We start from the raw sequence: 19,858 nt of genomic DNA on the forward strand, positions 1-19,858 counted from the left end.
CTCCACTGCCAGCCTGGTTGATGCTTAACTGCTCCCCTGCCAGCATGTTTGCCCCCAGCTTCTCTCCTCTGCTGGCCTGGTCACCCCTAACTGCCCTCCCCTGCAGGGTTGATCACCTCCAACTGTCCTCCCTTGCAGGCTTGGTCCCTCTCAACTGCCCTCCCTTGCAGGCCGGGTGCCTCCTAACTGCCCTCTCCTGCTGGCCATCTTGTGTCCACATCAGGGCAGGATCTTTTACCACATGGGGGCAGCTATATTGTGTGTTGCAGTGATGATCAATCTGTATATTACTCTTTTATTAGATAGGATAGAGGCCTGGTGCACGGGTGGGGGCCAGCTGGTTTGCCCTGAAGGGTGTCCCGGATCAGGGTGGGGTTCCCTTGGGGCGTGGGGTGGCCTGAGCGAGGGACCTGTGGTGGTTTGCAGGCTGGCCACGCCCCCTGGCGACCCAAGCGGAGGCCCTGGTATCTGGAATTTATTTTCCTTCTACAATTGAAACTTTGTAGCCTGGAGCGGAGCCAAGCCTGCTGCTCCCTCCGGGGCGGCAGCCATTTTCTGTGGCAGTTAATTCACCTTCTACAATTGAAACTTTGTAGCCTTAAGCAGGTGGGCCCGGCCAGGGTGTGCGGAAAGCTTTGCTTCCCCTGTTGCCGCCGGCAACCCTGGCCTGCTCTCTCAAGCTCCATTCTGCCACCATTTGTTTCAATTTGTTTACCTTCTATAATTGAAACTTTGTAGCTTGAGTGGAGGCTTAAGCCTGCAACGGCTATGGAAAGCTTGGCTTGCTCTGTTACCTGGGAAACTTTGCTCTCTGTGGATGTAGCCATCTTGGATTGGGGTTAATTTGCATACTCGCCCTGATTGGCTGGTGGGCGTGGCTTGGCTGGTGGGCGTGGCTTGTGTAGCGGAGTGGTGGTTAATTTGCATATTACCATTTTATTAGAGAGGATGTTTTTAAGAATGAAATGTAAAAAGATATACATTATAAAAAGTGTGAAACATCCTAAATGTCTCTCAAGAGACAACTGATAAAATAAATGACAAAGACATACAATGAAATATTATGAAGCCTTGCAAACAGGCAGCTCTACATGTACTTACAAATTAATGTAGAACAACCTCCACATAAATTAAGTGCAAACGAAGTACAGAACAATGGATAAGCACACACAGAGAGAGACATACACACAACGTACATACATGCATGCATAGAATATTTCTAGATAAATATCTAAGAAAATTATAATAGTTGTTTGCTTCTAGGGAAGAGAACTGTGTGGATAGGTCAGGGGAAAAAGGAAAGAGACTTCCTTCTCACAGTTTAGCCTGTTTTTCCTTACTTGGTACCATATGCCTATATACTGGGATTTGATTGGGGTCTCTACCTTATTGAAGTCTTTCCATCCAGACATAGTATGCATATCTTTCCATTCCAGTTTTCTTGTATGGTCTATGCTATTATTTTACAACTTCCTCCATAAAAATCTTGCATATTTGTTATAGTTATTCCTATTTCTTGCAATAGTGAACTGAATCTTCCTATCCTAATATATAAAAAGCCAGGGGCCATCACGACTGAAACAACCAGATGGACGACAGAACACAGGCTGCGTGGGGCAACAAGGCTGGCAGGGGGGTTAGTGAGGGAAAACCAAAAGACTAAACAACAGGCTGCGTGGGGTGACCAGGCTGGCAGGGGGGTTAGTGAGGAACAACCAAGTGACTGAACAGCAGGCTGCATGGGGCGACAAGGCTGGCGGGGGGGCAGTTGGAAGCAACCAGGCCAGCAGGGGGGCAGCTGGGGGTGACCAGGCCGGCAGGGGGGGGCAGTTGGGGGCGACCATGCCAGTGGGAGGTGGCAGTTAGGGGCAACCTGGCCGGCAGAGGGGGGCAGTTGGGGACGACCAGGCCAGTGGGGGGAGGGGGTAAGTTGGGGGTGACCATGCTAACAGGGGGGCAGTTAGGGGCAATCAGGCAGGCAGGCAGGCGAGCAGTTAGGAGCCAGCAGTCCCGGATTGTGAGAGAGATGTCCGATTGCTGGTTTAGTGGTTAAGAGTGTCGGCACACAGACTGAAGATTTTCGGGTTTGATTCCTAGTCAAGGGCACATACTTCAATTGGAGGCTCACCCTGGGCCCAGGTCAGGGCAAGTGTGGAAGGCAACCAATCAATGTGTCTCTCTCACATTTCTCTCTCTCTCTCTCTCCCTCCCTCCTTCCCAACTCTTCCCTCCCTTCCACTGTCTCTAAAAATCAATGGAAAAATATCAACTGTGAGAACTTAAAATATACATGTATATGCAAAATAAAATGTATATGGTTATAACAGATATAATAATTGATATTCATACTTTTAAAAGAACACAAAATTAAATTGACTATTTAATAATATCCAGTGTTGGCAAGAACATAAAGAAATAGTGTAAATGCAGTCAGCATAGTGGCCTAGTAGAAGGCAATTTGGCAATATCTACTAAAATATACGATATGTATATACTCTGAGTCAGCAAGCAATTCCAACTCTCAGAATCTCCTCTAGAGAAAACACACATGAACCCAAAGAAACTACTACACAATATATTCCATGTAATATTATCTGTAACAAAAAATTGAAATAGACTAAATATAATAATAAAAGGGTAATATGCTAATTAAACCGGACCTCTTCCAGATGTCATTCCGGACGTCCTTCCTGACAAAGCCAGGGCTAGAGAGAAGCCGGTCCGGGTCCCAGGTGCCTGCGGGCGGTCCGAGGGCGGTCCGAGGGAAGCCGGCCCCAGTCCAGGATGCCTGCGGGCAGCCGGGTCCCCGGTGCCTGCCAGTGGCCAGAGGAGGGAAGCCCGGGTCCCGGGTTCCAGAGTAAAGCCGGTTCCGGGGGAAGGAAGGCCTACCCTTGCACGAATTTTCGTGTACCAGGCAGGCCTCTAGTTCATCAATAAAATGTCTAAACTGTGTTATATCCATACCATGAAATGTCACACAACAGTTAAAAAAGGAAGTAGATCTTTATGTACTAACTCTGAAAAATATCTAAGACATACAACTAAGTGAAAAAAAGCAGTAGAAAAATACATATAGTATACATAAGACACATAAATTTACTATAAAGTTCTTATGGGTACATGATAGTATATCAACAGAAAAGGATTTGCAGTAATACATGCTAAATTGATACTACTACTAATCTCTGGAGAAGTGAAGAAAAGGACCAGGGGACCAGTGAAAGATGACATAACAGATTAAGCCCTAGTATTGCTTATAGTCTACTTACACAATTTTCTTAACATAAAAACAAGGCTACTCTGGCTTTAGAAGCTAGGAATCACTCAATTAACATTCTAAAAATCCACTTAAGGGTTATGATAGAGTCTAAACAAAAATCCCTTTTGATCTAATAAATAAATGAATAAACCAATTCATTCAGGTTATCTCTAGGGTATAGAATTTCTAGGGGTAAAAAATAATCTTTTCTCATAGAACCAAAATTTAACACCAAGGTACTTTCAAGTAATTTTAACTTTTTTAAATATATTTTGTATGTATTTCAGAGAGGAAGGGAGGAGAGAAAGAGAGAAACATCAGTGATGAAAATCATCAATGGGCTGCCTCCTGCATGCCCCACTCTGAGGATCGAACCCGCAACCCGGACAAGTGCCCCGACCAGGAATGGAACCTTGACACCCTGGTTCATAGGTAGACGCTAAACGACTGAGCCACGGCGGCCAGACTGGAGTTCATTCTTAATTTCTTCATCCACAGCCTTGTCATCCATCCCCAAGACTCTATTATTCTACTTAGAAAATAAATCTTGAAACTTCCCACTTTTATATCTCTGACACCCCTCTAGCCCTAGAAATTAACTATTATTTTTCTGCTGGATTACTTTAAGATCCCCAATCACTTTTCACGTGGCTTTCCAGTATACATAGGAGAAAACGTAAGATTGTTCCCCTGACCTGTAAGATGGATTTCTGCCTGATGTGATCCCTGACTATATGCTAGGCTCCACCTAAGCACCACTCTTCTGCACCTTGCTCATTAGCATCTGTGTTTAGCAGAAGCCTTCTTTTAGTTCGTGGAAGGGTCCTCCTTATCTCAGAAGCCCTTTGTACATACTCTTTCTCTGCCTGAAATGTTCTTTCCTGAACTTCTTTCTAGTCTCAGCCTAAATGTCACTCCCTTGAAATCTCTTCCTCTAAGCCATCCCTGGTCTACATTAGATCTCTCTTATTATAAACTCACAGCATCACTCACACTTCCTCAGCTATATCCACTCAATTTATAACTATGTTTTCTTCTAATGTGTATCCCCTATTGGACTGTAAGTTCCATGAGGGCAAAGACCTATGTTCTTATTGCTGCTAACCCCTCGACTGCACCCCCCTAACTGAATCCTATCCTCCTTCGCTTCCCGTGTGCTAAAGGACAACCACTTAACACTTGAGCCTGTTTCCCTATTATAAGATAGGAAATTAGGTTAATTTCCTCAAAATATGAAACAAGAAAAATAAAAATATTTTGCCCTGCTTTTGGTCATGATTTTTTATTACTTCTATATTCAATCTATATCCTATATAATCCTATCTAATAATAGACAAATATGCAAATTGACCATACCTCCAACACACCCACAAGCCACGCCCACCGTCCAATCAGAACGAGTATGCAAATTAACCCAAACCAAGATGGCTACAGCCACAGAGAGCAAGGTTTCCTAGGTAACAGAGGAAGCCAAGCTTTCCACCTGCCCTTGCCAGGCCTAAGCCTCCACTCAAGCTACCAAGTTTCAATTACAGAAGGTAAACAAATTCAAACAAATGGCAGCAGAATGGAGCTTGAGAGAGCAGGCCAGGGTTGCCGCTGGCAACAGGGGAAGCAAATCTTTCCGCACACCCTGGCCGGGCCCACCCGCTTAAGGCAACAAAGTTTCAATTATAACCCCAACACAAATGGCTGCCGGCCTTGGAGGGAGTCCCAGGCTTGGCTCCACTCCAGGCTACAAAGTTTCAATTGTAGAAGGAAAATAAATTCCAGATAGCTTTATTTGATACGTGGCAGTTCAGCCAGGGAGTGAAAAAAAATATATATATATATATATTTAACCCTTTGCACTCGCTTGCTTTTTTCTCGATTCCTTTATTCTAATGCTAAGCGTGTCGAGTCACACTCGACATCTGAGTGCAAGAGGTTAAAAAAGAAAGTGTTCTTACTCTTAATGTGGTATACAGGGAGATATTAGAATAAGTTTAATCAATTTATCAGTCATTGCTTTTAATCAATGTTGTTTCTATATCATGCTTTTGTTGTTTTTATACCATGTTTTTGTTTTTATATGTCTTTGTTATTGTTATATCATGTTATTATTAATCAATTTGTTATTTTCATACGTTTTACTTTCTTTTATCTCTGACACTTCTATTACAGAGAAATGACGAATAGTGATATTTATTTTAATTAATTTCCTTTTAATGTGCACGAATCTGTGCACTGGGCCACTAGTTACTATATAAAAATGCATCACCTCCATTTCATAAGACTCAAAACTCATGACAATTTTTCCCAGAGATATGGTCTTCATATTTTTACTTATTGATCTTAAAAATCAAAGTAATACAAGAAGAACATACAATATACACCAAAGAAAATCTGTTTTTTCTGTCCTAATGAACAAATTTCAAAAAGTAAACAGTATATCCTATCATTTACAATTCGATGAAATTTACATTTTTTAATCATCTAGTAAGTATGAAAAGCTCTGAAGCAAAGGTTCTCAGTAAATCTTAATTCATTTCTCCCCTTTATTCATCTCCTCATAACTTGAGTTCTACTTTTTTTTCTCTCAATTTCATCCTGCATCTAATACAATAATAACTACCATTTATAGATATATTGTACCAGGCTCATCAAAACTCCCTTAACATGTACATTATAATGCATATCTTAAATATATTATGACCCCATTTTGCATATGAGTAAACTATTTTGTTATCAGGTAACTTTCCTATGGCATACACCTGGCATACAGGCAGCAAAATTAGTTTGTACCTAAAGTCTACATACCTTTCATTATACCACATCATTCCTTAATCATATAGAACTCTAAGACTTGTGAAGTGATCTCATACACTGACCAAGAGAATGCAAACATTAATCAACTGAATACTTTTACAATCTATAAGGACAGGGAAGGATCACAAGAATATCAGACTTGCATCAAAAATGTCAATTGCTGCCCTAACCAGTTTGGCTCAGTGGACAGAGCGTTGGCCTGTGGACTAAAGGATCCCAGGTTCAATTCCATATACCTTGGTTGCAGGCACATCCCAAGTAGGGGGTGTGCAGGAGGCAGCTGATCGATGTTTCTCTCTCATTGATGTTTCTAACTCTCTATCCCTCTCCCTTCCTCTCTATAAAACAACTATATATTTTTTTAAATATATCCTCAGGTGAGGATTAAAAAAGGAAACACACTGTATTCTTTAAAACACACAGTACATTTGAAAATAAAAATGTCAATTGCGGACAATAACCTATATGCAAAGTATTCATATGACTAGAGGCCCGATGCACAAGGATTCATGCAAGAATGGACCTTCCTTCCCCTGGCTGCCAGCACAGCCTTTGCTCTGGCCGGAGCTGCCTTTTTGCTCCGGCCTGGAACCGCCTTTCTGCCTTCCCACGCTGCCCAGAGGCCCGGAGTGGCTGGGGTGGTGCAGAATGTCTGCAGCGTCGCCATGGTGATCACGCAAGCATCCTGCCCCGCCCCCAGCCGCTCGGCACCTGCATGTGCAAATTAACCCACCAGCTTTGTTGGGTTAATTTGCATACTCACTCCTGATTGGCTGGTGTCGCGAAGGTACGGTCAATTTGAATCTTACTCTTTTGTTAGTGTAGATAACCAGGGAAAATCCTAGGAATATATTTGCAAATGTAAACATTGGTCTCAAAAGAAATGGATTGTGAGCAACTTTTCTTTACCATGTCACATATTACTTTATTACTTACAGATTTTTATTTTTGTTAATCCTCACCCAAGGACATTTTTTCCATTGATTTTTAGAGTGAATAGAAGGAAGGTGGAGAGAGAAACATCAACTGGTTACCTCCCACATGCACCTCGACCCAGGCAGGGGTCAAGCCTGCACAAAGCCTTGACCGGAATTAAACCCGTGACTCTTCAGTCTGCATACTGATGCTCTATCCACTAAGCCAAACTGGCTAGGGCACTACTTGAAGATTTTAAGAGCATGTTTTAATTTTATAACCAAAATAATCTTCAGAACTGTCCTGATAGGCATACAACTATTTATTTCTGTATATTGCCTATTATGTTTCATTATTTGTATTTATTCATTTACAGATTTTCTCCCCCAAACTGAGAAACTACCTAAAAACTTCTTTTTAAGGGTTTTAAGTACAAGCTAGTTTGTACTTTTTTTCATAAGCCAAATACAATCACTTGAGTTTTTTTTTTTTTTTTGGGGGGGGGTGTAAAGTTTTTGTGGTTTTTTTTTGTTTGTTTTTTTTTTTTTTTTTGAGACAGAAAGGGAGAGGGAGAGAGAAAAATCAATGTGAGAGTGAAACACTGATCAGCTGCCTCCTGCACGACCCCTACAGGAGATCAAGCCACAACCCAGGCATGTGCTGTGACTGGGAATTGAACCCACAACCTTTCAGTGAACAGATGACACCCAACCGAGCCACACCAGCTAGGGCCCTCAAGATTTTTGCAAAGTAAGTGATACAATGAGTTCAGACTGGGATTTAGAAAAAAAATTAATCTGGCTGAACTAAGGGATAGGGTACAAGTGCCTTGTAAATACATATAACTCCCTATTTTCTAACAAAATAAACTATGGTTAAGTATAAAACAGGAGACAGATGATTAACAGGAAATAAAGGACACTTAAAGGTCTCAACAATTGGAGAAGTGAAGGAGATGGTGACAAGTATAAGAATAAGACCATGTTAAGTTCAAAGTCCCAGCAGTCAGGTGAGTTTCGAGGAATATAATAAATTTCAAGTGTTACAGATTCAAGACAAAAATAGGCACTTAAAAGATTTGGCAATAGCCCTAGCCGGTTTGGCTCAGTGGATAGAGTGTCAGCCTACAGACTGAAAGGTCCCTGGTTCGATTCCGGTCAAGGGCATATGCCCAGGTTGAGGGCTCAATCCCCAGTAGTGGGGTGTGCAGGAGGCAGCCTATCAATGATCTCTCTCATTATTGATGTTTCTATCGCTTTCTCCCTCTCCCTTCCTCTCTGAAATAAATAAAAATATATTTTTTAAAAAAAAGATTTGGCAATAAAGTCACTAGTGACCTAAAGGAGCAGATTTGGTATGACAAGTCAGTAAACCTTTGAAAAGGCTGGGAAAAGGAAGAAGTTTTTGAGTTTGGAAAGATGCAGAGATTCTGGAAAATAGAGCACTTTAGCCCACTTTTAGAGTAATAAAGGAGACAGCAGTGAGGAGCTCGTCAAGAGGAAGATATAATCCTTTTCCCTACTATCAGATGAGCATTCAGTGAGTTTACTGCACCAGTGGTAGCAACAAATTCACGTTTGATCCATACAGATAATTGTAGCTGCTGTTAACTGAGCAACTACTATTGACCAGTCACATAGCCTATATTATTGTTAATCCTAAACTCCTATGCAAGTTTAGGAAAGCAGGCATTACTGTACTCTTATGTCAAATGAATAAAATAAGACTCAGAGGTTAAATGACTCATCAGAGATCACCAACTGGTAAATAGTAGAACAAAAGTTTTATTGAGGCACTATAGCAGGCGTCCTCAAACTACGGCCCGCGGGCCACATGCAGGTGTTTTGCCGTTTTGTTTTTTTACTTCAAAATAAGATATGTACAGTGTGCATAGGAATTTGTTCAGTTTTTTTTTTAAACTATAGTCTGGCCCTCCAACGGTCTGAGGGACAGTGAACTGCCCCGTTTAAAAAGTTTGAGGACCCCTGCACTAGAGACCTGGTGCACAGATTCATACACTGGTGGGGTCCCTCGGCCTGGCCTGCGCCCTCTAGCAATCCAGGACCCCTCAGGGGATGTCAGATAGCCAGTTTCGGCCAATCCCCACAAGCCAGGCCAAGGGACCCAACCAGTGCACAAATCCGTGTACCAGGCTGGTTTTGGCCGGATCCCCGCAGGCCAGGCTGAGGGACCCCACCGGTGCACGCATCCGTGCACTGGAACTCTAGTATGCATATAAGATCTTTGGTTAATCTCTTCCCGCCCTCCCCCCTTCCCTCTGAGATTCATCAGTCTGTTCCATGTTTCCATGCCTGTGGTTCCTGCTCCTGCATTGAGCATCTGCCCCTTGGTGGTCAGTGCACATCATAGCTACCGGATAGTAAGCCAGTCGCTTAGGTTTTTATATATTTAGAAGATAATTTGCATACAACAAAATTTACTTAAGTGAAAACCTTGGTAAATTTTAAGAAATTTATATACAGGCAGTCCTCAGGTTACGTCGGACTCGACTTAAGTTGTTTCATGGTTATGTCGCCATCTCCCATTTACAGTATTTTATTAAAAAAAAAAAAGTTCCGTCATTTCAACGTATGTACATATGTGCTTTATGTTTTTTATTATTTATTTACCACAAGTAAAGGTCAGGAATTATCTTTCTTTTAAATTTTTTTTACTGTTTCATTTCATTACTGCTGTGTATGTGCTCCGTGTGAGTGACATAGGTGCTTATGTAGGTGGGTTCAGACTTACGGCGAAAATTGAGTTACGTCACACCTTAGGAACGGATCTCTGACATAACCCAAGGACTGCCTGTACTGCTTACACAGTTATCATCACAATCTAGTTTTAGAAGACTTTCATGACCCCCAAAGTTCCTTCCAGGGCAAGGCAGATTTGAACACCAACCTGACTCCAGACTCATGTCCCCCAGCAACACTCAAATGATAAAAACTGATATAGGCAAAAGAGCTGCAAAATTAAGTCCCACTAATTCCCTCTTTGCATGTGAAGTCCCAAAATACCATTAAAACCACACTACATGGCATCTCACCAAATTTAAGTTTACTAAAATTTGAATATGCCTCAAATAAGTACAGCAAAATTAGACTGAGCACATAGGATGCTATTACTGATACTGTGCGATATTTTTTTTAAGTGCAAAACGAGTTGGGAAGAAGACTGGATAAAAACCACTGAGAAAGGACATCAAGGATGAAGAGGTGATATACAAATGAAGAGAACAAGGGAATAATAGAAGTCAGGAGTCTGTGTCATGGAAGACAAAGATTAACTCGAACAGAAGCTTCTCTTTGATGAACAACACAAACTACTTGGAGATACAAAATGAAATGACTTCCTAGGCAGGTTAAAAGTCATTTGATTAAAAAAACAGGATATACAATGTTAAAACAGGCAAAAATAGTTTCGCAACTTACATTAAGTCTTTTATCCATTTTGAGTTTATTCCTGTGTATGGTGTAAGTTGGTGGTCTAGTTTCATTTTTTTGCATGTACCTGTCCAATTTTCCCAAATAAAATGTAAGTCGCAAAACCATAAAAATCCTAGAAGAAAACATAGGCAGCAAAATCTCAGACATCTCACATAGCAGAAATTTAACCGACACGTCTCCTAGGACAAGAGAAACAAAGGACAAAAAAAACAAATGGGACTACATCAAACTAAAAATCTCCTACGCAGAGAAGAAACCATAATCAAAAAGGGACTCCACTTTTTGGGAGAACATATTTGCCAATGATACATCTGAGAAAGGGTTAATTTCCAAAATATATAAATAACTCATACAACTCAACACCAGGAAGACAAATGATCCAATTTTAAAATGGGCAAAGGATCTGAATAGACACTTATCCAAAGAGGACATATAGATGGACAATAGATATGAAAAAAGCTCAATGTCTCTATCATCAGAGAGATGCAAATAAAAACAACTCTTAGTTATCCTTTCACACCTGCCAGAATGTTTATCATCAATAAATCAATAAACAACAAGTATTGGCAAGGATGTGGAGAAAAGGGAACCTTAGATACACAGCCAGTGGGAATACAGGCTGGTGCAGCAACTTTGGAAAACAGGATCAAGTTCCCTCAAAAAATTAAAAATGGAAATGCGATTTGACCCAGTGATCCCACTTCTAGGAATATATCCTACAAATACCAAAATACCAATCAGTAAAAATATATGCACCCCTGTGTTCATAGCAGCACAATTTACAATAGCTAAGATCTGGAAATAGCCCAAGTAAGTACCTATCAGTAGATAAATGGATAAAAAAGCAGTGGTACATTTACATAACGAAATAATATGCAGCAGTGAAAAAGAAGGATCTCTTACCCTTTGAGACAGCATGGAGAGACCTGGAGATTATTATGCAAAGAAAAATAAACCAGTCAGAGAAAGACAAATTTCAAATGATCTCACATATGTGGAAGCTAATGAACAAAATAAATTGACAAACAGGTCCAGGCCCGGACAGAGGGGTTCAGTGGTTGAGCGTCGACCTATGAACCACGAAGTCACGGTTAGATTCTGATTGGGGCACAAGCCCGGGTTGCAGACTCGATCCCCAAAGGGGCATGTGCAGGAGGCAGCATCAGTGATTTGTGACAAAGAAACAGCTCACAAATGAAAAAAAATGGAAGCAAGCAAACTAGATACAGAGTTCAAAAACATGGTTATAAGGTTACTCAAGATTTTAATGAGACTTTCAAGGATCTTAATGAGAATGTCAAAGATATGAAAAAGGACCAGTCAGAAATTAAGCACACACTAACTAAAATGAAGAATAATTTACAGGGATTCAGCAGTAGAGTAGAGGATTCTGAGAATCAAATAAATGATATGGAATAGAGGAAGCAAAAAACACCCAATCAGAAGAACAAAAAGAAAAAAGAATCCAAAAATGTGAAAATAGTGTAACAAGCCTCTGGGACAATTTTAAGTGTACCTACATTCACATCATGGGGCTGCCAGAAGAAGAAGAGAGAAAGATATTGAAAACCTATTTGAAGAAACAATGACAGAAAACTTCCCCTACCTGGTGAAAGAAACATGACTTACATGTGCAGGAAGCACAGAGAGTCTCAAACAAGAGAAAACCAAAGAAGCCCACACCAAGACATATATATAATTTCAATGCCAAGGGCTAAAGACAAAGAGAGAAATCTTAAAAGCAGCTAGAGAAAAGCAGTTAGTTACCTACAAGGGAGCACTCATACGACTATCAGCTGATTTCTCAACAGAAACTTTGCAGGCCGTAAGGGAGTGGCAAGAAATATTCAAAGTGATGAACAGCAAGAACCTACAACCAAGATTACTCTACCCAGAAAAACTCTCATTTAGAATTGAGGGTCAGCCCTAGTCAGTTTGGTTCAGTGGCTAGAGCATCGGCCTGAGGACTGAAGGGTCCCATATTCAATTCCAGTCAAGGGCACATGACAGGGTTGTGGGCTCGATCCCCAATAGGGGGCGTGCAGGAGGCAGCCAATCAATGATTCTCTCTCATCATTTATGTTTCTATCTCTCTCTCCCTCTCCCTCTCCCTTCACCTCTGAAATCAATAAAATATATATATATATATATATATATATATATATATATATATATATATATTTGAAATGAAGGTCAGATAAGGAGCTTCACAGACAAAAAAAAGCTAAAGGAGTTCATCACCACCAAACCAGTATTACATGAAATGTTGAAAGGGAAGAAGAGATAAAAAATATGAAGAATAAAATGGCAACAAATAAATACCTATCAACAATTGAATCTAAAAATAAAAATAAACAAACAAGAAATATAATGAACAAAATAAACTGGTGAATAAAATAGAATCAGAGACATGAAAGCATGGAACAGATTTGACGACTCTCAGAGGGAAAGGGGGAGGGAGGCAAGAAGAGATTAACCAAAGATCTTACCTAAGGACACCCACCAACAGTCGGGTGGTAAAGGCCTGGGATGGGGAGGGAAATGGATAGAGGGAAGCAGTGGGGGGGAGACAGGGGGGAAATCTGTAATACTCTCAACAATATAGATTTAAAAAAAAAAAAAGAATTCTGATACCTGTTAGAGCCAGAAATAAAATAACCTAGGACAATTAAAATATGACAACCTTCAAAGAAAAAAATACAAATATAAATCTAAAACAAATAGATATAATAAAAGTTTAATTTAATCTAAATTTTTACTTCCAACTGTTAACAAAAAACATCTTTTTTGTATGCATGATATACAGTACATGTTGTAATACATAATTTGTTCAATAAATGACTTCTACACTGCCTTGACTGATTAGCCTGAACTATTCTGTATAGTCCAACTCTAATCCAAGAAACACTCTTCCTAGGCAAAAGACGTAAAAAATGTGCCTTTCTTATACAAATTATTATAAAACTGTTCCAGCATTACAAGAAAAGTTTCTTTAATATTTTGAGTTAGAAAACCATAATTTCAGTTCCAAATTCGTACAAAAATAAATCCATACAAGGTATGTAGGTAACTACAACTAAAGTAATATACACATGTCATTGCTATAACGTAAAAACAAAGTAAAGCAAAAACCTGAATAATTTGTCTCATTGAATTAGTCACATTTAATATTTTTTAATATATTTTCATTTATTTCAGAGAGGAAGGGAGGAGAGAGAGCTAGAAACATCAACAATGACAGAGAATCATTGATCAGCTGCCTCCTGCACACCCCACAATGGGGACCAAGCCCGCAACCCCGGCATATGCCTTGACGGGGGAATCGAACCGTGACCTCCTGGTTCATAGGTCAACACTCAACCACTGAGCAACACCGGCCGGGCTAGTCACATTTTATAAACTCTCTTCTGTCTGTAACCTCTAACTGTTATAACCATTTTACTTAAAATAGACATTTAAGTATTTTTCCTATTCAATCTAAATGGTTAGAAAGTTCACTGCAATAATTATGATAGACCTCACAATTTCTTTAATTTGATATTGCAACAATTCTATTCCTAGTAAAAGTATCTTAAAATTACAATTTAACATTAACTTTTAATACCACAATCATACTAAAATATTTAATAATTTAACGATAAAATATTTTAAACATTGCTTATTAAAGATATAGTTGACATACAATAATATATAATTATTTTAGGTGTATATTTTTAAACTTTAAATTCACAAAAATAACTTCAAATTCACTAAGAACTATACTGAGAGGAGAAAAAATCTAGAACTTCTAGCAAAGAGAAACCTGGTCCTTGGCAGGCTACTGATATTTTAAAAATGAGCTGAAATTCTCTAACTATAATCTGATAACTCTTCAAGAAGGGTAACAAAAACAAGATAATACATAACAATGAAATATACTAATTTTGTTAAAACCAGATCTATTACATATTCAATATCTATTTATTCTAATATCCAAAGTTTACTCTTAAATCATTTCTTAAAATAGTGAATATTAATACTTACAGGACATTGATCAAATCAGTAAAAATAAAATCCCCAACAGTATACCCTCTTCCAAATTAAAGACCATGAATTTTCCTTAAATTTTATTACTTTTAATTTATTACTTTTAATTTTTAATTTAAACAAATCCCAAACTAGTCATGTGATCAAGTGATTTTGAAAACCCCTATACACATCATCTTTTAACTCCAAATAATATTTTTCAATGCTATACAAAAATTTATTCTAGGGCTCTGGCCAGTTGGTTGGGATGTCTACCCAATACATCAAGATTGCAGGTCAGGGCACACACAGGAGGTGACCAATTGATGTGATTGATGTTTCTCTCTCACACTGATGTTTCTTTCTCTCTCTCTCTCTCTCTCTCTCCCCCTCCCTCCCTCTCTCTCTAAAATCAATAAAAGCATATCCTCAGGTGAGGATTTAAAAAAAAAAAAAAGACTATAAACAATTGTACAAGATGTTTTATCAAGCTCCATATCCATGAAAAATCTGAAACATCCATATGTCAACACCTATGTGACATCTGAGTGATGCAGGACTATCTCATCAAATGAGGTATAAAGTCTACCCCATGAAATTAAATATTAGAACATGGAAAAGTAGGGACCATGCTGTACATTTCCTCCAATTGTTTAAAAGGACAGGTGGGAGGGGAGGGTGATTCATACCATTAAGAATGCACTAGCCCTGGTCAGAGTGTCCCAGTTGGTTGAACTTCATTCACAGGTTTGATTCCCAGTCAGGGTACATACAAAGATTATGGGTTTGATGCCCGGTCAGGGGGGTATACAGGAGGAAACCAATCAATGTTACTCTCTTACATGAATGTTTTTTTTCCCCCTTCCTATCTCTATTAAAAATCCATTTTTTAAGAAATTTTAATAAATAAAAAAGAATGCTCTAAGATGCCATAATTATGCAAAGTATTTTAACTGTCAAGATACTTTGTAAGTACATCTAATAGCACCTAACAGTAACTGCCCAACAAATGTTAAGTATAATAAAGAACTTACTTAAGCAAAGTCAATTAAAAATTGTCAGGTTCTCTGTATCTTATTGTCTGGCATATTAAAACTCCATTAACTGGTGTTTTAAAATACTTTTAATTCCGAGTTAAATCATTAAGCAAAACAAGAATGACATCTTGGCATTATTTTTCTTCCTCTACAAATTAGGAATACAAACAGTACCTATATCAATGGGTTTTCATGATGACTAAATTACTTAATACAGGTTAAAAATTAGCTTGGGCCAAAACCGGTTTGGCTCAGTGGATAGAGCGTCGGCCTGCGGACTGGAAGGTCCCGGGTTCGATTCCGGTCAAGGGCATGTACCTTGGTTGCGGGCACATCCCCAGTGGGAGTTGTGCAGGAGGCAGCTGATCAATGTTTCTCTATCATTGATGTTTCTAACTCTCTATCCCTCTCTCTTCCTCTCTGTGAAAAATCAATAAAATATATTTTTTTAAAAATATTTTTTTTAAAAAATTAGCTTGGCCATGTGTGGACATTACAAAATGTAAATAATAGGTACACAGAAATTCAATATACTACTCATAATCGGAAATTTGAAAGTTTCTAAGTAAACTTTTTTTTTTAAATATATTTTATTGATTTTTTACAGAGAGGAAGGGAGAGAGAGAGAGAGAGAGTTAGAAACATCGATGAGAGAGAAACATCGATCAGCTGCCTCCTGCACACCCCCTACTGGGGATGTGCCCGCAACCAAGGTACATGCCCTTGACCGGAATCGAACCTGGGACCTTTCAGTCTGCGGGCCGACGCTCTATCCACTGAGCCAAACCGGTTTCGGCTCTAAGTAAACTTTTTTTAAAATTTAGCTTACAGTTGTGCTGGTACACAATAGGGGCTCAATACATACTATTTTTTTTAAAGAGGAGTTTTTTTGGTTGTTTGTTTTTAATGTATTTTTATTGATTTCTAAGAGGAAGAGGGACAGTAACATCAATGAGAGAGAATCATTGATCAGCTACCTCCTGCACTCCCCCTACTGGGGATTGAGCCCACAACCCAGGTATGTGCCCTTGACAGGAATCGAACCCAGGACCCTTCAGTCCACGGGCCAACACTCTAACCAAACCGACTAGGGCAATACATACTATTTTAATTACCCCCAGTCTACCTGCTAAGATTAAGTGAAATAATACATGGAAGTGTCCTGCACTGCGCCTAAATGATACCTATTTAATATAAGCTATCATCCTCACATCATCTTTATCAGTATTCAGCAAATATCATCAATTAACTGTCTTTTGACCCATTTGCAACTTATTAAGTATAAGCTACTATACTTATGACTCACCTCTGACAGAGATCTTCAAGTTACAGTATCAACTGTCAATGGGTTCAAGAGATACAATGTGTCCAGAGTGCTAACTTCACTGATATTTTGAAACTAATTTCAAATGAGGGAGGTTTTGACTGGTTATGCTTATCTTATTATCTAGAACATTCCCAGACTGTCTTAAAATCAGCAAATTACAAGCACTAAACAATAACTCTCTGTTAACATATTTAAAAATTACTCAAGTGAAGCCCTGGCCAGGTAGCTGTTGGTTAAACCCCCAGTCATAGTATAAAAGAATCAACCAATGAATGCATAAATAAGTGGAACACCAAATTGATGTTTCCCTCTCTCTCTCTCTCTCTCTAATCTATTTTAAAATTTTTAAATCATTTATTAAATAAAAAAAAAAAAAGAGCCCTAACTGGTTTGGCTCAGTGGATAGAGCGTCAGTCTGCGGACTGAAAGGTCCCAGGTTCGATTCCAGTCAAAAGGGCATGTACCTTGGTTGCAGGCACATCCCCAGTAGGGGGGTGTGCAGGAGGCAGCTGATCGATGTTTCCCTCTCATCAATGTTTCTAACTCTCTATCCCTCTCCCTTCCTCTCTGTAAAAAATCAATAATATATATATATTTTAAAAATAAAAATAAATAAATAAATAAAAGAATGACTCAAGTGAAGACTACTGACCACAGAAGATGGGGAACTCAGAGAGCAATGGGCTGGTGTGATCAGCATACTAGTTGCTGAACTAGGAGTGGACTTAAGCCTAAGCAAAGACATGAAAGAGACCTACCAACTCATGAACCCTAAGAGTAAAACTATGAGTTTTAAATCAGACACAAACAAAAAGTTAAATGGTTCTTCCTATTTTTCCTATCCTTTCGATGAATTACCATTATAAAGGTAGAAAAAATGTAAAGGATGGTTTCTTGCATACCAAAACGAAGTAACTTCAGTTCCCACTGTGGAACTCTAGAGGGCGCAAGAAATATGCCCTCCTTCCCACCAACCCACCTCTGGGTAATGTGAGCAGCTAGCTGCAGGACCCGAGGTTTGCGTTGCAGCAGCAGCAGCAGTATCTGCAGCGCCCACTCCCAATTATTACCCAGGCGGCGGCCACCCAGGGAAAGCTCCTCCCCTCAAAACACCTGGACGGACAAGATCCAGGTCTGAACATCTACAGCCTGACAACTTTCTCTAAGGGCGACAAATCAGGGGCAAAGGACTCACAATGAGGGTGTTTTCCTTCTCACTTTCTGTCAAAAATTCACCACACGGAGTTCAAAGCGATTCCTGCTCCTGGGGTAAGAGGAAAAACGAGAAATGTATCAAGAACAAGCCATCCAGGTAGGACAACCAGCCCTTCCCACGAGAAAACGAAAAGGGAATATGAGGTCAAGGAGGTTCGGTCCTTCTGTTATCACTGCCCAACACGAGACCAACAATCCCTCGTACGTAAAGCGGAGCAAAATGGCGTAAAATATGAATTTGGTCCCAAAACCCAAGTGAAATGCAAAATCCGAAGGGAGAAGGTGGAGGGCATCCAACCTGCCCCAATGAAGAGAGCGGGGGAAGGGCAAACGTTGCCTCGACGCCAGCATTTTCTCCCAAATGGGCCCACCCGGGGTCTCTCCCGTCACTCCGGGCACCAACTCCAATTTAGGAGCGGCTCACATCGCCGCTGGGCTGAAATCTCCCACATTTGCCCCCAGCTTTAGCCCTGGGCCCGAGACTTGTCCCCCCCCCAACCCCCGCAGTCGGCGACCGGCTGCGCTGTCTCCCCGTCCGCCATTAGAGACCCAGCCAAACAATACGTGCGGGGCAGGGCCGCGCAGTGCCGGGGAGGGGAGCGCGGAGCAGGGCCCGGCGCGGACCCGGACCCTCACCCCCAAACTTGGAGACCCCGAGCTCCGGCGCAGTACCGGGAGCGGGAAGACCGAGCGCCCCTTCTCCGCCACACGACTCCCCCACCCCCGGGAGAGAAAGGAAAATGCCCGCGCCCCCACCCCGGCGCCCCCGCCGAGCGCCCCCAACCCGGCGTCCTCACCCGGCCCTCCCGGCCTCGCACGCGAGCCCCCAGTCCACGGGCCGCATGCGACCGAGCCGTGACATGAGCGAGGCCGGACCAGCCGCCCGGGTAGGACGCACACCGACGACGGCGGCCGCGCCGCGGGGGTTAGTCCCAGGCCGGTGGGAGGCTCCAGAGGCCGCCCTCACCCATCTCCGCCTCCGCCTCCCAAGGCTGCGCTGCACCCAGCCACCCCCGCCGTCCACGAGCCAGGACTACTAATACCGCGGGGACGAGCCTCACCCGGTTCTGGCTGCGGCTCCGCGGAACGAACCTCCCCTCCCCCGACCCACCCCCTTCGGCGACGCGCACAACTCCGCTCGGTCCAGTCCCGGGTTTAGCGCTGAGAGCAGGCGAAGGCGGAGGAGGCGGCGGGCTGAGCCCGAGCGAGCCCCGCCCTCCGCATCCCCATTGGCTGGCGAGGGCCGGCCGGGGTGCCTGGGGCGCGTCCATTGGCTGAGTCTGCCTTCCTTCAGGAATCCCATAAGGGGATGGCCCGTGAGGCTGTCCGTCAGGCGCAAGCCACACCCCCTGTACTTCCATTCCCTGGCCCCTAAGCTGGCTGTGGCCTGGGCCCCGTTCCTCCCTCCTCGCTCCCGCCTCCCGCCCCGCCCCCACCGGGTCCGTAGGGTCAGCGGCCCGACTTTCGTAGCCGCGGGACCTGCCGCGGTTTGGGGACTCCCTGTGTCGGGACAGTCCGAGACCCTGAGGCCGGACCGCTTCCCTCGTTCGGGCCGGGGCGCCCAGCCCGCCGCGGCGGTGCCCAGCATTGTGCCCGGGAAGGGACGCCGCCTCGATGTCCCGGACGCCCTCCTGTCCAAGTCCTGGAGGCTGGAGGCGCCGTGCGGGCCCATGGGCTGGGGTAGCCCCGGGCCAACGGGTCGGGCGGCGGCGAAGGCGTCCCCGAGCGATCTGGGGCGGACGCACGTCCACCCGCGCCTCATCCCGTGAGGAGCACCGCCGCCGCCCGGCATGGCTGCGGGAGGAGACGGCGGCCTCCATCTTGTCGGGACCACTCGGAA

The 19,858-nt window shown here is 42.1% G+C and overlaps 1 protein-coding gene across 5 annotated transcripts in view; it reads right to left on the minus strand.

Moving 5' to 3' along the window:
- ZMYM2 (zinc finger MYM-type containing 2) overlaps positions 1-19,117 on the minus strand; it is a 179,806-nt gene extending 160,689 nt beyond the window's left edge. For 2 of the 5 annotated variants that reach the window (XM_079775651.1, XM_079775646.1), the window contains exons 1-3: positions 18,816-18,974; positions 17,999-18,067; positions 10,420-10,546 (exon numbers count right to left, since the gene is read on the minus strand). In XM_079775651.1, coding sequence (XP_079631777.1) covers positions 10,420-10,484 — 65 coding nt within the window. In that variant the 5' untranslated portion in view covers positions 10,485-10,546; positions 17,999-18,067; positions 18,816-18,974. Of the gene's footprint in view, positions 1-10,419; positions 10,547-17,998; positions 18,068-18,815; positions 18,975-19,079 lie in introns of those variants that run through there. The other 3 variants (XM_079775647.1, XM_079775649.1, XM_079775648.1) reach the window with 3 other exon arrangements.
- Positions 19,118-19,858: the final 741 nt, after the last annotated feature.

This window comes from Cnephaeus nilssonii, assembly GCF_951640355.1.
Source record: "Cnephaeus nilssonii genome assembly, chromosome: 6".
Taxonomy (NCBI): domain Eukaryota; kingdom Metazoa; phylum Chordata; class Mammalia; order Chiroptera; family Vespertilionidae; genus Cnephaeus; species Cnephaeus nilssonii.